We start from the raw sequence: 15962 nt of genomic DNA, 5'->3' as shown, positions 1-15962 counted from the left end.
AAGGTCGCAAGCCATGCGTCCTCCGAAACACAACCCAACCAGCCGCACTGCTTCTTAACACAGCGCGCATCCAACCCGGAAGCCAGCCGCACCAATGTGTCGGAGGAAACACTGTGCACCTGGCGACCTTGGTTAGCGCGCACTGCGCCCGGCCCTCCACTGGAGTCGCTGGTGCACGATGAGACAAGGATATCCCTACTGGCCAAACCCTCCCTAACCCGGACGACGCTAGGCCAATTGTGCGTCGCCCCACGGACCTCCCGGTCGCGGCCGGCTGCGACAGAGCCTGGGCGCGAACCCAGAGTCTCTGGTGGCACAGCTAGCGCTGCGATGCAGTGCCCTAGACCACTGCGCCACCCGGGAGGCCACATTCCTGCTCTTATCCATAAACTCATCATATAGACTAGCCTCCCTGCACAGTCTACCCACACTGTATCTGTGAGCTGTTGGATAGAGCGCACATGTCAAAACCAGAGTGGACACATTTGCTATTTAATGCAAAGAGTTGAAAATGCGATGGAAACACATTGAACATCTGATTTTTATTCAGTACATGAAAACTTAAGCGAAAAAGTACATCTTGTTTGCACTACGTCATCAAGCATAGATTTCTATCAGTTTGGTGGAAACACTAATGGTGGGAAAATGTGCATATTTTATTTATACAGATTTTTGAATATTCACATGAAAATCTGTTGCCAATTGGATGGAAACCTAGCCAGTGATTCTTCAGCTTTGTTCAGCTGTCACTAAATGCCAGCTAAAATAAGCAGAATAACATGTTCAAGCAGACACACAATGAATCAGTCACATTACTCAGTACTCGGGAAAGAGGATTTCTTTTCCACAGCATCATCAATAATCTGATGTACTGTGTGTCATCACTGGATCACCCCACTGTAGGTGAGTGGGTGAGGAAAATGATGGGTAAGGCCAGACAAAAATGATGGGTTAGGCCAGACAGGTTTACCTGTCAGACCAATCAGTAATGGTCCTATTTGTGGGTTATCACAGAAAGGAGGTTAGAAATCTGATGGGTTAGAGAGGATGGTCTGGGAGAGGCTCTGGATTGGACTGGATCTCCTGACTCAGGGAAGACAAGAGAGGGCACGTCATATGTCCCACAGGCTCCCTCAGCTCTAAAATGTGGTGTATGATGTGTGTGACAGCCGGACTGGAGGAGGACTGGACCCTAGCCATAGCACAGGGAGAGAGATGCAGACCTAGGTTTTTCTCTCTCCTTCTGTGTGTCTAAATCAGGATAACACTGAATGAATCAGCAGACTGACACCTATGCGATAGCAGGTGTACTGTAAACTCCCCAGGGATGGAGAGAATGTAACAGGCTGGCATTTACTTTCTCTTTGGCTGTCTATTGGCCCTTGCTAACAGCAGTCAGTATAATAATAATATAATCAAAACATATGTACAGTAGGTGAGTCAGGTATTTCTTTGACAGAGATGTGGAAATCTGTTTTGATAAAACCTACTAGACAAATACTGTCACGATCGTCGTCAGGGTGGAAATGACCGGACCAAGGTGCAGCGTTGAGCGTACATTTCTCTTTATTATGAATGTCGCCAACAAAACAAGAAACAACAGAAACGAACGTGAAGCTGACTAGGGCTTTACAGGCCACTAACACAGACAACTACCCACAACTAAGGTGGAAAAACAGGCTGCCTAAGTATGATTCCCAATCAGAGACAACGAAAGACAGCTGTCCCTGATTGAGAACCATACCCGGCCAAAACATAGAAACAGAAAACATAGAAATAATGAAACTAGTATGCCCACACTAGTCACACCCTGGCCTAACCAAAATAGAGAATAAAAGCCTCTCTATGGCCAGGGCGTGACAGTACCCCCCCAAAAGGTGCGGACTCCGGCCGCAAAACCTGACTCTATAGGGCAGGGTCCGGGTGGGCATCTACTTCGGTGGCGGCTCCGGTGCGGGACGCAGACCACGCTCCACCTCTGGCTCCCCCCACTTTGGTGGCGCCTCTGGACCGGGGACCCTCGCTGCAGGCCCCGGACTGGGGACCCTCGCTGCAGGCCCCGGACTGGGGACCCTCGCTGCAGGCCCCGGACTGGGGACCCTCGCTGCAGGCCCCGGACTGGGGACCCTCGCTGCAGGCCCCGGACTGGGTACCCTCGCTGCAGGCCCCGGACTGGGGACCCTCGCTGCAGGCCCCGGACTGGGGACCGTCGCTGGAGGCTCCGGGCTGGGGACCGTCGCTGGAGGCTCCGGGCTGGGGACCGTCGCTGGAGGCTCCGGACTAGAGGCCGTCGCTGGAGGCTCCGGACTGGAGGCCGTCGCTCGGGGCTCCGGACTGGAGGCCGTCGCTGGAGGCTCCGGACCGCGGATCAATACTGGAGGCTTCGTGCCACGGATCCTCATTGTAGGCTCCGGGCCATGGACCATCACTGGAGGCTTCGTGCCATGAATCTTCACTGGAGGCTTCGTGCCATGGATCATCACTGGAGGCTTCGTGCCTTGGATCATCACTGGAGGCTTCGTGCCGTGGATTATCACTGGAGGCTTCGTGCCGTGGATCACCACTGGAGGCTTCGTGCCGTGGATCACCACTAGAGGCTTCGTGCCGTGGATCACCACTGGAGGCTTCGGGCCGTGGATCATCACTGGAGGCTTCGGGCCGTGGATCATCACTGGAGGCTTCGGACCGTGGATCATCACTGGAGGCTTCGGGCCGTGGATCATCACTGGAGGCTTCGGGCCGTGAATCATCACTGGAGGCTTCGTGCCATGAATCATCACTGGAGGCTTCGTGCCATGGATCATCACTGGAGGCTTCGTGCCATGGATCATCACTGGAGGCTTCGTGCCATGGATCATCACAGGAGGCTTTGTGCCATCGATCATCACAGGAGTGAGGAGACGTATAGGCAGCCTGGTGCGTGGAGCTGCCACAGGGCTTACCAGGCTGGGGAGACATACAGGAGGCCTGGATCTGAGAGCAGGCACAGGACTCACCAGGCTGGGGAGACATACAGGAGGCCTGGTTCTGGGAGCAGGCACAGGACTCACCAGGCTGGGGAGACATACTGGAGGCTTGGTTCTTGGAGTAGGCACCGGATACACTGGGCCGTGGAGGCGCACTAGAGGTCTCGAGTGTAGAGTCTGCACAACCCGTCCTGGCTGGATGGTTACCTTCGCCCGGCAAAGGTGGGGCGCTGGCACAGGACGCACTGGACTGTGCAGATGCACCGGAGACACAGTGCGCAGAGCCGGCGCAGGATAACCTGGGCCGTAGAAACGCACTGGCGGCCAGATGCGCTGAGCCGGCACCATCCGTCATGGCTGGATGCCCACTCTAGCCCAGCCGATGCGGGGAGCTGGAATGTAGCGCACCGGGCTGTGAACGCTCAATGGAGACACCGTGCCCTCCACTGCATAACATTGTGCCTGACCAGTACCACGCTCCCTACGGTAAGCATCTCCTCGTGTGCCCCCAAATTTTTTGGGGGGGGTGGCCTCCCGGTCTTTCGTGCCAGCCATGACCCTGTGTAATCCTGGGCCCTTTTACTCGCTGCCTCCGCCTTCCTCGCTTTTGCTGCTTTAATCTCCTCCTTTGGACGGCGATATTCTCCAGCCTATGCCCAGGGTCCCTTGCCTTCCAAGATCTCCTCCCATGTCCATTCCTCCAGAAAACGCTGCTCCTCCTGACCACGCCGCTTGGTCCGTTTGTGGTGGGTAGTTCTGTCACGATCGTCGTCAGGGTGGAAATGACCGGATCAAGGTGCAGCGTCGTGAGCGTACATTTCTCTTTATTATGAATGTCGCCAACAAAACAAGAAACAACAGAAACTAACGTGAAGCTGACTAGGGCTATACAGGCCACTAACACAGACAACTACCCACAACTAAGGTGGAAAAACACGCTGCCTAAGTATGATTCCCAATCAGAGACAACGATAGACAGCTGTCCCTGATTGAGAACCATACCCGGCCAAAACATAGAAACAGAAAACATAGAAATAAAGAAACTAGAATGCCTACCCTAGTCACACCCTGGCCTAACCAAAATAGAGAATAAAAGCCTCTCTATGGCCAGGGCGTGACAAATACTAAAAGAAGCAAGTATTCCATATTTACTATGAAGTCAAGATAAGCTCTATACTTGGCATGTAGGTTTCCTCAGTCATGGGTGGCACACATTGGGGTGTATGGGGGACGGGATGTCACGCCCTGACCTTAGAGATCCTTTTTATGTCTCTATTTTGGTTTGGTCAGGGTGTGAGTTGGGGTAGGTATTCTATGTTCTATTATTTGTATTTCTATGTTTTGGCCCGTTAGGGTTCTCAATCAGGGACAGCTGTCTATCGTTGTCTCTGATTGAGAACCATTCTTAGGTAGCCCTTTCCCCTCCTTTCTTTGTGGGAAGTTGACTTTGTTTATGGCACATAGCCTTTAGCTTCATGGTTTGTTTTGTAGTGTTTATTGTTTTGTCGGCGTCATTTTTCAAATAAAAGAAAATGTACGCTCACCACGCTGCACCTTGGTCCAGTTCTTTCAACGGCCGTGACAGGGGAGGGGCATGCTATATGCAAATTGTACTGTACAATAACATCCATCCCCCAGTGTTATCTATCTTTGTGGACAGTGTAGGAAGGAACACAGGGACCAGTCTAGAGAGTCTTATTATGATCTCCCACTGACTGTCTTAGGATACACATGATCTACCGACTTCTACCCCTGTCAATCAAGAACATGTTTGTTCATAGCTTTGACTAGAGAAAGACAAAGGCAACAGTATAGAATGGACACTGTTTATTATTGATGTTTGAGCTGCCAGGCCTTTTTCAAGACAAGACTCAATGGGACAATCCACTGTTATGACCATACAGGGAAGAATGTGTGTCATTCATAACTTTGACTTACAGCCGAGCACATATTTTTTAATACTTTCAAAATAACTTATTGTTTAACAAATACTTTCTTTGTTCAGTACCCTTGTCTCTTTTTTTATAGCCCTGTGTCTACCACATTCCACTTGTTCTGAAACACTACAGTTAATGTGTGTTTTTTTGGATCGTCCACAATCCTCTCAGGTGTTTTTAAATGATCTCATTCTCCGTAAGTTACACTGGGTTGCTTCCTTCAGAACCAGCACAGGCCTGATCATATTCCCTCATGTATTGTCACACAGATACAGCTCTTCAAGTGTGTTCACTGTAATACCATAATCCACAGCATAGCACTGACAACAGGGATTAATCATGGGTTTTGGAGAGGAGAGCACTGCATTGCTACAGCAACACACATCATTCTCTGACAACACACCCAGCTGGTTTAGACAGAATCTTAACAGAAACCTAAACCTGACAGAAACACTGTGCCTCCATACGACACATGAAGAGGATGTGTTGTTCCCTCAGTGTTTCTCTCACCTATAGGAGAACACTGTCAGAACCCTTCTGTCCTGAGTAACTCCTGCTGTGTGTGCACATATTGAGAAGTGATGCGGTACTCAGTAGTAGCCATGTGATTAATTACTGTTGTTTTATCTGTTGTGTAGCTTTATGCCAGTATATAGAGGCTACTAAATTCAGAGATGGGGCCAGAGGATTGGCGAGTGCAGATGAAGGTAACCCCCACCAGCCCCCCTCCTCAGAATGACATCACCTCCGCTTGCTCCTTTAACCTGACACGCCCTTGTTTCACAGCACTCTCCTTTTGTTGATTTGTAATGTTTCTGAGAACTCAGTTCTGTACAGGTGAGGGGAACTCTGCAAGCACTTTTCCGTCTGTCCTTCCTCCCTCTTTCCACCCTTCCCGGTCCTTCCTCTGTCCTCCTCCTCCTCTCTCCTCATCTCCCTCCTCCTCCTCTACCTTCACCTCCTCTTTTGGAAGCTAGCTACTGAACAACAAGCCAATCTGTTTGACAATCACTGCGTCTCTACCTCTCACACACCCAGTTCTACCTACATGTACCAGCGCTGGTGTTGCTTGGCCAATGTGTTCTCTCCCCCTCCACTCTGAATGACTTATCAATCATGTCTTGGTGTGTGCATCACTTCTGCTTTCACTGTGGATCTGAATCAATTTAATTTGTGCTGGTTTGTTTGATTGATTGATTGTTTTGCGGGTTGCTTTGCCTGTATTGCCATAAAAGCTGTCATTTTACTGGTAATCCTATATGTCAAAGTTTGTTTTCTTACAAGCAACAAGCATTTGTCTTTTTCTGAATAGATTTATACAAACAAAACCCAATACATAGTATTATTATCTGACTATTTGACCTCTTTGGCAGCGGTTATTTTCCTTCACTGGCCCAGTACAGGATGCTGTTGACAGCTTTTCATGATGCAATACAGCCTTTCTCTCCAGACCACTGTGCTCACTTCCTATTTCCTGTGTGGAGGGTTGTCTTGTGCCTCAAGCCTGCTTCTGATTGGGCCTCTGCATCCTTTTGCGCTTCTGTTGCTCTTTTGGCCCGGAGTCCTGAATTTTTTGCTCTCTTTTTCCTTCTGTCTTTTTCTCTGTCCCTCTATTTCTCCCTCTCTTTCAGGTGAGAATTTTGAGCAGAGTCCACTGCGGAGAACCTTTAAATCCAAAGTTTTAGCGCACTACCCAGAGAATGTGGAGTGGAGTCCCTTTGACCAGGATGCCGTTGGCATGGTAAGGGAACTGCGGAATGTGTAACTAACACAACATTTATTTTATTTGAAGCTACACCCATTTCTGTTTCCAGGGTTTACATCTATATGTCATTATGGATTAGGACCTGTATTGTTTAGCTGACCGACTAACCTGATCTATTACCTCCTCTCTCAGCTGTGTATGCCAAAGGGTCTGGCCTTCCGCACGCAGGCGGACACACGCGAGCCTCAGTTCCATTCCTTCATCATCACGCGGGAGGACGGCTCGCGGACGTACGGCTTTGCCCTCACTTTCTACGAGGAGGTGACCAGCAAGCAGATCTGCAGTGCCATGCAGACCCTGTACCACATGCACAATGCCGAACAATACGACATCCTGCACACCCCCACCACCCCGCGGTGCCCTGAGGTCCAGCGCCACCTCCATCCCCACCCTCTCAACCCCCACCCCCAACACACGCTTCTCCCCACGCCCTCCATCTCCCGGCTGCAGCGCTTCAACTCCTACGACATCAGCCGCGACACGCTCTACGTGTCCAAGTGCATCTGCCTCATCGCGCCCATGGCCTTCCCCCAGGCCTGCAGGAAGGTGCTCCAGCAGCTCCACCAGGCCGTCTCCTCCCCCCAGCCCCCACCCCTCCCCTTGGAGAGCTACGTCTACAACATCCTGTACGAGGTGCCCCTGCCTCCCGCTGGGCGCTCCCTGAAGTTCTCGGGGGTGTATGGGCCAGTGGTGTGCCAGAGGCCCAGCACGGAAGAGCTGCCTCTCTTTGACTTCCCTATCAGCCAGGTGTTTGAGCTGCTGGGGGTGGAGAACGTCCTCCAGCTGTTTACCTGCGCCCTGTTGGAGATCCAGATCCTGCTCTACTCACAGCGTAAGTCCTTACTTAGGATCTTTCTCTCTGATCTGCTGAACTTTCTGTGGTTTTCTGTCTATTGTCCCCATCGCTTTTAGAAAGGATTGGGATTTGTTATTTCAGAAATACTGACATTTTAGAAGAAATCAGAAATAACAGTTGTGGTTAGGATCTTCGGTATGTTCATTGGAACTATTATCCAGGCAGATTAAATAAACTATCCTGCGATTCCATTAAAGGCCCAGTGCAGTCAAAAACTCAATTCTCCAGTGTTTTATATATATTTCCACATTATGAGGTTGTAATAATACTGTGAAATGGTGAAAATGATAATGGCCTTTTAGTGTAAGAGCTGTTTGAAAAGACTGCATGAAATGTATGCATGTTTTGGTGGGATGGAGTTTTGGCCTTCCATGGTGACATCACCATGCGGCATGCGCTAAATTTGTTAAAAGACCAATACAATTAGAGTTCCAAACCTCTCTGCCAATAACAGATAACAGCTAGTTTTCCCCTCCCCACTCAGACCACTCGCAGACAGTCCTAGAAAAATTATTGCTTGAGACATTGCCCTTTGCTAAGAAGCTATTGGCGTATATATATTGTTGACCATTTTAATTGAAAACAATCACAGTAAGGTATTTCATTGTTACCCAGAAGTTATTTGATATTGAGATAATAACAGCTGTATTGGACCTTTAAGGAAAGCTGTGTTCTTCCCAGCTTGTGTAAATGTTAGTTTCTCCTCATGGGCTCTCAGCTCAGGCCTAGCTTGTGTGTGTGCTGGTGTGAGTTGCTGGGGTAAACAGGCTGTTTTGCAGCAGCAGTGTGTGTGTGTGTGTGTGTGTGTGTGTGTGTGTGTGTGTGTGTGTGTGTGTGTGTGTGTGTGTGTGTGTGTGTGTGTGTGTGTGTGTGTGTGTGTGTGTGTGTGTGTGTGTGTGTGTGTGTGAGTTGCTGGGGTAAACAGGCTGTTTTGCAGCAGCAGTGTGTGTGCTGGTGTGAGTTGCTGGGGTAAACAGGCTGTTTTGCAGCAGCAGTGTGTGTACTGTGAAGGGCTGTCTCTGGTGGCTGTGATCCTCTTTGTTTCCCCCTGCTCATGTTCAACCCCAGGCCCACACTGAGAGAGATTGACAGTGAATAGGGACACATTCAAGAGGACCTTTTTGGGAGGAATGAGATATATTTAGATATGACACAGGTCATTTGGCACATAGAACATGTTGATCTACAGAATTGATAGAAACAGGTCTTCCACAGCATTATACATAATAAATCAGCTCCAATCAGGAATTGTTTTGTTCAGGGACCAATGTTGGAGGTTTTGAAAAGCAAATTTGCTTTTCAGCATTATACAGAATGGCGTATTCCTCCTCCATGGAAGCACACTGGGATTGACTTTGATCAGAGTCAGTGGAGTGCAGCAGGAAGATTGTTTCAGGATTGGGGAACTGGCGTGTTGATAGGATCCATTACGGAGACAGGGAAAAGGCAAATTCTTTATAAAACGCCAGGGGCTAGAGGAGCAATGCTGTGGTGTTGCTAGGCAACCCTTGCAGGAGGATAAGGAGGAGGACGCAGTCAGTGATGCAGGATAAAGATGATTGGTTGGAGATGACATCATCCCTTTTTTTCTCCAGAAGGCTCATTGCAGGATGTGTGCTAAAGAGTGTTTTCTGGAGTGTGAACCTGTGAGCTTTCCACTGAGGAGGGACAGGGTGTCGTTAGTTAAAACTGCATAGGCTGAGGCAAGTGATCCCCCATACTAAAAATTAGCTGACTGGAGAGAGTCTGTTCTAAAAATAGAGGCATAATTCATAACTCAGATACATAGGCCCTGCCCTGGTCTGTGTCTTTCCCACATACAGTACATTAATCCTCCTTGAAACGAGCATCTGCTGCTGTTTTTCCCATCTCTTCAAGTAGATCAATGGAAGCTTGCCATTTCCCCTGCCGGGCCTGCATGTTAGTAGTCCGTATATAGAGCTCTCATTCTGTTAGCAAAGTACTCAAATAGGCTCCGATGACCTTATTCGTCTTGGAAAGGCCTTGTGGGAAGCAGCGTAACAGAAGGGAGTACAAGTGGAGGACTACGCCAACACTGAAGCTCATTAGATTTCCCCCAGTTGAATATCTGATGAATGACCCTATTAAAGAGTGTGTTTTCTCTTAGACCAGATTAGCTGTTGGCAAGGCCTGTGTGTGTATGATACTGTGGTGTCGTTTGTGTGTGTGTGCACGCATTTGTGTGTTTGTGTGTGTGTGTACTTTCATGTGTTTGTTTGTGCACACGTCCTTGCATTTGCATGCGTGCGTGCGTGCGTGCGTGCGTGCGTGCGTGCGTGCGTGCGTGCGTGCGTGTGTGTGTGTGTGTGTGTGTGTGTGTGTGTCTGTTTGTTTGTGGTTTTTCTCAGGAAGGTGGTATCATGCTCTGAAAAGGCCTGTTGTTCGCCAGGCAAGGTCAGAGCACTAGCAGACAGGCTAGATTAGTATTCCTGTCTCTGAGTCCATGGCCCAGGGCCTGGGAGAGGTTGCCCAACCAGGGGGAGACCCGGCCTGGGAGAGTGCCTGTTCTGGGGGGAGAGGGTCTGTTCTGGGCAGATGGGAGAGGGCCTGTTCTGGGGGGAGAGAGGAGAGGGGAGAGGGCCTGTTCTGGGGGAAGAGAGAAGAGGGCCTGTTCTGGAGGGAGAGGGGAGAGGGCCTGTTCTGGGGGGGAGAGAGGAGAAGGGAGAGGGCCTGTCCTGGCGAGAGAGGAGAGGGGCGAGGGCCTGTTCTGGGGGGAGAATGGGGGAGAACAGAAGTCCAAAGGAAGAACTCGTAGTTATTTTGGAAGTAGAACAGCAAAGACAGAGCTGCTACTGAATATAGACTTGTTGTGACTGATAGAGAAGGTAGATAAACATGACTGGATGGAAGTTTACATGGATGCCAAACACTTGACTTGGAGTGGACTGTTTAACCCTGTACATTACAATACATTGCGTACTGTAGGTGTCTAAACAATTAGCCTTTGTGACCATATAAAACCAGTCAGTTTGTGACTCTCTCCTCTGTTGTTTGTGTGACAGATTACCAGAGGCTGATGACTGTGGCGGAGAGCATCACAGCCTTAATGTTCCCTTTCCAGTGGCAGCATGTCTATGTGCCCATCCTGCCCGCCTCACTGCTGCACTTCCTGGATGCCCCAGTGCCCTACCTGATGGGCCTGCACTCCAACGGAGAGGGTGACCGCACCAAACTAGAGCTGCCTCAGGAGGTAACATATACACTCATGGACCTATGCACGCATGTTTGCACACACACACATACGCACAGCTACTCATATACACACACACGCCACACACAAATCAAAATAGATTTTTGAGATTTATGCATGGAATTGTTTCTCTAGGGTTGTTTATCTTTTTCATTTCTCTCCTTTCTGTCCTCTCCCATCCTCCCTATTCCTTCTCTCCAAAAGGCATTTTTGATTGGAAACATTCAGCTCTAGCTGAAACCATTTAGTTGGATTCCCTCAGCCCAGCCCTCTTTAAATGCAGCCTGTCAGAGCAATAACAAGTCATTTCTAATCAGATTGCAATGCGTGAATGGTGTTTGTGCTGAGAATACAAACAACGACTTCCCTCTGGATACTCCTGCCAACCCCATCTCCGTCTGCTGTCTGATACACCCAACAAAGTGACGGCATGAAATTGGCTAATCTGTAGAGAGAATCACAGGGCCTTACAACACAGATTACAAACCATCCCTCGTTCCCTAGCTCTCCAGGCTTGTTTTTGTCCTTCGTTTTGATTAACAGTCGTTTTCCCACCAAATTTAGACAAAGGAGGTGAATTTTTTATCAATTTACTTAAATTATTGATTAATTACGTAGATAACCCATTGATAAATGCTAAATGGTTGTCGTTAAACATTATTCATGCTTAATGATTTTTCTTAAATAAAATGGGTTTGTGTTTACTTCTTAATAATGTTCTCAATGGGTAGAGTGTGTCCTTTGTGAGGACAAACAGCCCTCATTAACCATGTTGTAGCTTACCCATGCTTTTACAGTTGATCAAAACACGTTGCTTTGCTACTGTACACAGCAATTCTGCTAAGGGCCCTTCAACATAGAGCCTGGAGGAAGGGTGCTGTGTGTGCAACAAGCTTTTACACATCTGGAGCCGGTCCAATGGAAAGAGCTATGACGAATAAAAAGACTGAGAATTTGTGAATTGAGGACCTAAGTCAATCTCAATATTGCCGTATTCATCCATTCCTACATTTAAATCCTAATACTCTTAAGATGAAAGGCAGCAGATCAACAATGGAGGGCTGATCTTTTTCAAAAGAGTAGTCCCATTCAGAGTATCTGTTAATATTATATTACTGTCTTCAGTTATTGTCTTGAAGTCATCCACATCTTTTCTCACTATGCCTCAATTGGTACTGCTCTGCGTTAAGCCACCTAGTGGAGCGAAGTGGGAATGGTTCTGCTATAACAAGAACATAACTATCACTCAGTTTGCTTCTCTCTGGTGTTCTCTGTTTCACCGACATGTTTACAATGAAAGCTAAATAAGACCGCCTGTCATTCCAGGCCAACTTGTGTTTCGTGGACATCGACAACCACTTCATCGAGCTGCCAGAGGACCTCCCTCTGTTCCCCAACAAGCTAGAGTTCATCCAGGAGATCTCCGAGGTGCTGTTGGCCTTCGGCGTGTCTCCTGAGGGGAACCCGTTCCACAGCCAGGGCCAGGCCAAACACCGGGGCTTCCGCTCCACCGACATGGTTACGGACAGACGCAACGGCAACCTGGCCAGCTCGCCCTTCAACTCCTACCTGCTGAGGGAGAACGAGACCATCGCTAGACTGCAGGCCCTGGTCAAGAGGACTGGGGTCAGCCTGGGGAAGGTGAGAGCAGGGCCACAGTCATCCGTTTGACTGGAACATATTATTCTAGATAGTCTGCATATACACTGAGTGTACAAAATATTAAGAGCACCTGCTCTTTCCATGACATAGACTGACCATGTGAATCCAGGTAAAAGCCATGATCCCTTATTGATGTCACTTGTTAAATCCACTTCAATCAGTGTAGATGAAGGAGAGGAGACAGTTAAAGTATCAACAATGGGCCACCACCCAAAGGACATCCAGCCAAATCGACACAACTGTGGGAAGCATTGGAGTCAATATGGGCCAGCATCCCTGTGGAACACTTTTGACACCTTGTAGAGTCAACTCAATAATATGAAGGTGTTCCTAATGTTTGGTATATTCAGTGTAGATTCATGCAGATTAATACTGCATGTCTGTCACACTCTTTTGAAAATGACTAAGGGGTTTGTAGAGCAAAGATACTGTGGTGGGAACGGCAGTCTATGAGCTGCCCATGTAAGCTGCTGCCGTCTAGCTCCGAGTGTGCTGTGCTCAGCCCTGGTGACGGAGGAAGTCTGTTACATTGCCATCAACAGAAAATTGGCGTCCATACAGAACCTAATTGCCATCTGGTTTGAACAAGACACAGAGGGCCGTTGGTAATAGATGGTAATGTTTCAGCAAAATCACATTAAAGGCCAGTGAATGAATGGATTAGCTTTTAACTACCGAGAGGAGGTCTCTCCAACTCTCCATATCTGTAGGAGCCCATAGTAAGCAGCTTATGGACTAGTAGGGGCTAGCATTAGCTTTCTCTGAGGAGATTGCCTGCCCTGGTAGTCTGCTTTTAGCTCCTCAATTCGTGGGTAAGGCTTCAGGTAGGGTCAATGTGGCCATGTCCCACATTAAGGTAACCACCTGATTTAGGGTCAGTGGTGTAGAGCGATGAATTAGAGGAGGGCTCAGTGGGTCACATCCCTGCCATCTGATCTGGGCTTCGTAGCCATTACTCATCTTCAAGTCTATGCGGACATGTATAGGCGACTCACTCACTGTGTCCTTTTGTCCTGCTCTTGCATGTTGAGATCTGCAACTGTGTCACACTTTGATTGTAACAGAGGAATGTGTGTTTTCAGTTTTTTTTTCAATAAATCAAAACGTCTCAGACTTCCTCCCCTATGCCCCTATCAGTGCTCCAGCAGCCTGAGCTAACATGGAGATAAGATCATGTGTTAGAAACCCATACCCTCTATGGCAGGAGTAGGCAACTAGATTCAGCCGCAGGCCGAATCTTATCACAGCGGATGGTCGGGAGGCCAGAACATAATTCTAATCATTTGAACACTGCAAATTGACCACAACTAAGCCCAAACATTGATTGGATTTGATAATAACAATAATTTCATACCTTGATTACACGATCACATATGTCTATATTTTTTGGTGACCCCTGTTGTCGACCCCTGCTCTATGGTTTTCTTAACTTCTGTCATCAAACCCTCTTTTTCTTCTTCTTTTTCACTTTATTTTTCTGTGCTGTTTTCCTGAGCCGCTGTGTTTCCTCCCCCTCTCCCTCTTCCAGCTGGATGTGAGGGAGGATGCCAGCAGCAACAAGGACCTGAAGGTGCAGTGTGATGAGGAGGAGCTGAAGATGCACCAGCTCAACATCCAGGTGCGAGAGGTCTTCGCCAACCGCTTCACCCAGATGTTCGCCGACTACGAGGTGTTTGTCATCCAGCCCAACCAGGACAAGGAGTCCTGGTTCAGCAACAGGGACCAGATGCAGAACTTTGACAAGGTGAGATCAGGGACTAGATTCCCTATATAGTCCACTACTTTTGATAAGGGGCCCTAGGGCTATGGTCAAAAGTAGTGCACTATATAGTCTGCTATCAAGCAGACCACCATAGTCCCTGTGCCCAAGAACACAAAGACAACCTGCCTAAATGACTACAGACCCGTAACACTCACGTTCGTAGCCATGAAGTGTTTTGAAAGGCTGGTAATGGCTCACATCAACACCATTATCCCAGAAACCCTAGATCCACTCCAATTTGCATACCGCCCAAACAGATCCACAGATGATGCAATCTCTATTGCACTCCACACTGCCCTTTCCCACCTGGACAAAAGGAACACCTATGTGAGAATGCTATTCATTGACTACAGCTCAGCGTTCAACACCATAGTACCCTCAAAGCTCATCACTAAGCTAAGGAACCTGGGACTAAACACCTCCCTCTGCAACTGGATCCTGGACTTCCTGACGGGCCGCCCCCAGGTGGTGAGGGTAGGTAGCAACACATCTGCCACACTGATCCTCAACACTGGTGCTCCCCAGGGGTGCGTGCTCAGTCCCCTCCTGTACTCCCTGTTCACCCACGACTGCATGGCCAGGCACGACTCCAACACCATCATTAAGTTTGCAGACGACACAACAGTGTCTGATCACCGACAATGACGAGACAGCCGATAGGGAGGAGGTGTCACGGTTTTCTTCCTGGGATGAAGGAGAGGACCAAAATGCAGCGCGGCTAGTGTTCAACATGTTTAATAGACGAATAAACGGTAACACTACTACAAGTAACAAAATAACAAATGTGAAAACCGAGACAGCCCTATCTGGTGCAGACAAAACACAGAGACAGGAAACAATCACCCACAAAATCCCAACACGAAACAAGCCTCCTATATATGATTCTCAATCAGGGACAACGATTGACAGCTGCCTCTGATTGAGAACCATATTAGGCTGGACACAGAAATAGACAAACTAGACACACAACATAGAATTCCCACCCAGCTCACGTCCTGACCAACACTAAACAAGCAAAACACATAAGAACTCTGGTCAGGACGTTACAGGAGGTCAGAGACCTGGCCGGGTGGTGCCAGAATAACAACCTATCCCTCAACGTCACCAAGACTAAGGAGATGATTGTGGACTGCAGGAAAAGGAGGGCCAAGCACGCCCCCATTCTCATCGACGGGGCTGTAGTGGAGCAGGTTGAGAGCTTCAAGTTCCTTGGTGTCCACATCAACAACAAGCTAGAATGGTCCAAACACACCAAGACAGTCGTGAAGAGGGCCTATTCCCCCTCAGGAGACTAAAAAGATTTGGCATGGGTCCTGAGATCCTCAAAAGGTTCTACAGCTGCAACATCGAGAGCATCCTGACCGGTTGCATCACTGCCTGGTACGGCAATTGCTCGGCCTCCGACCGCAAGGCACTTCAGAGGGTAGTGCGTACGGCCCAGTACATCACTGGGGCAAAGCTGCCTGCCATCCAGGACCTCTACACCGGGCGGTGTCAGAGGAAGGCCCTAAAAATTGTCAAAGACCCCAGCCACCCCAGTCATAGACTGTTCTCTCTACTACCTCATGGCAAGCGGTACCGGAGTGCCAAGTCTAGGAGAAAAAGGCTTCTCAACAGTTTTTACCCCCAAGCCATAAGACTCCTGAACAAATGGTTACCCGGATTATTTGCATTGTGTGCCCCCCCCCAACCCCTCTTTTACGCTGCTGCTACTCTCTGTTTATCATATATGCATAGTCCCTTTAACTATACATTCATGTACATTCTACCTCAATTGGCCCGACCAACCAGTGCTCCCGCACA

The 15962-nt window shown here is 48.7% G+C and overlaps 1 protein-coding gene across 5 annotated transcripts in view; it reads left to right on the top strand.

Moving 5' to 3' along the window:
- LOC139562815 (DENN domain-containing protein 5A-like) overlaps positions 1-15962 on the top strand; it is a 75488-nt gene that overhangs the window by 32100 nt on the left and 27426 nt on the right. For 3 of the 5 annotated variants that reach the window (XR_011672451.1, XM_071380914.1, XM_071380916.1), the window contains exons 2-7: positions 5542-5610; positions 6535-6644; positions 6801-7500; positions 10548-10735; positions 12062-12376; positions 13926-14141. Coding sequence is in view for 4 of the 5 variants with exons in the window: in XM_071380914.1 (XP_071237015.1) it covers positions 5542-5610; positions 6535-6644; positions 6801-7500; positions 10548-10735; positions 12062-12376; positions 13926-14141 (1598 nt within the window). In the remaining variant the exon portion in view is untranslated. The remainder of the gene's footprint in view (positions 1-5541; positions 5611-6534; positions 6645-6800; positions 7501-10547; positions 10736-12061; positions 12377-13925; positions 14142-15962) is intronic. The other 2 variants (XM_071380915.1, XM_071380917.1) reach the window with 1 other exon arrangement.

The sequence above is a fragment of the Salvelinus alpinus genome, chromosome 33, assembly GCF_045679555.1.
Source record: "Salvelinus alpinus chromosome 33, SLU_Salpinus.1, whole genome shotgun sequence".
Taxonomy (NCBI): Eukaryota; Metazoa; Chordata; class Actinopteri; order Salmoniformes; family Salmonidae; genus Salvelinus; species Salvelinus alpinus.
The sequence above is the reverse complement of the archived record's forward strand: the minus strand, read 5'-3'. Positions and strand labels throughout refer to the sequence as shown.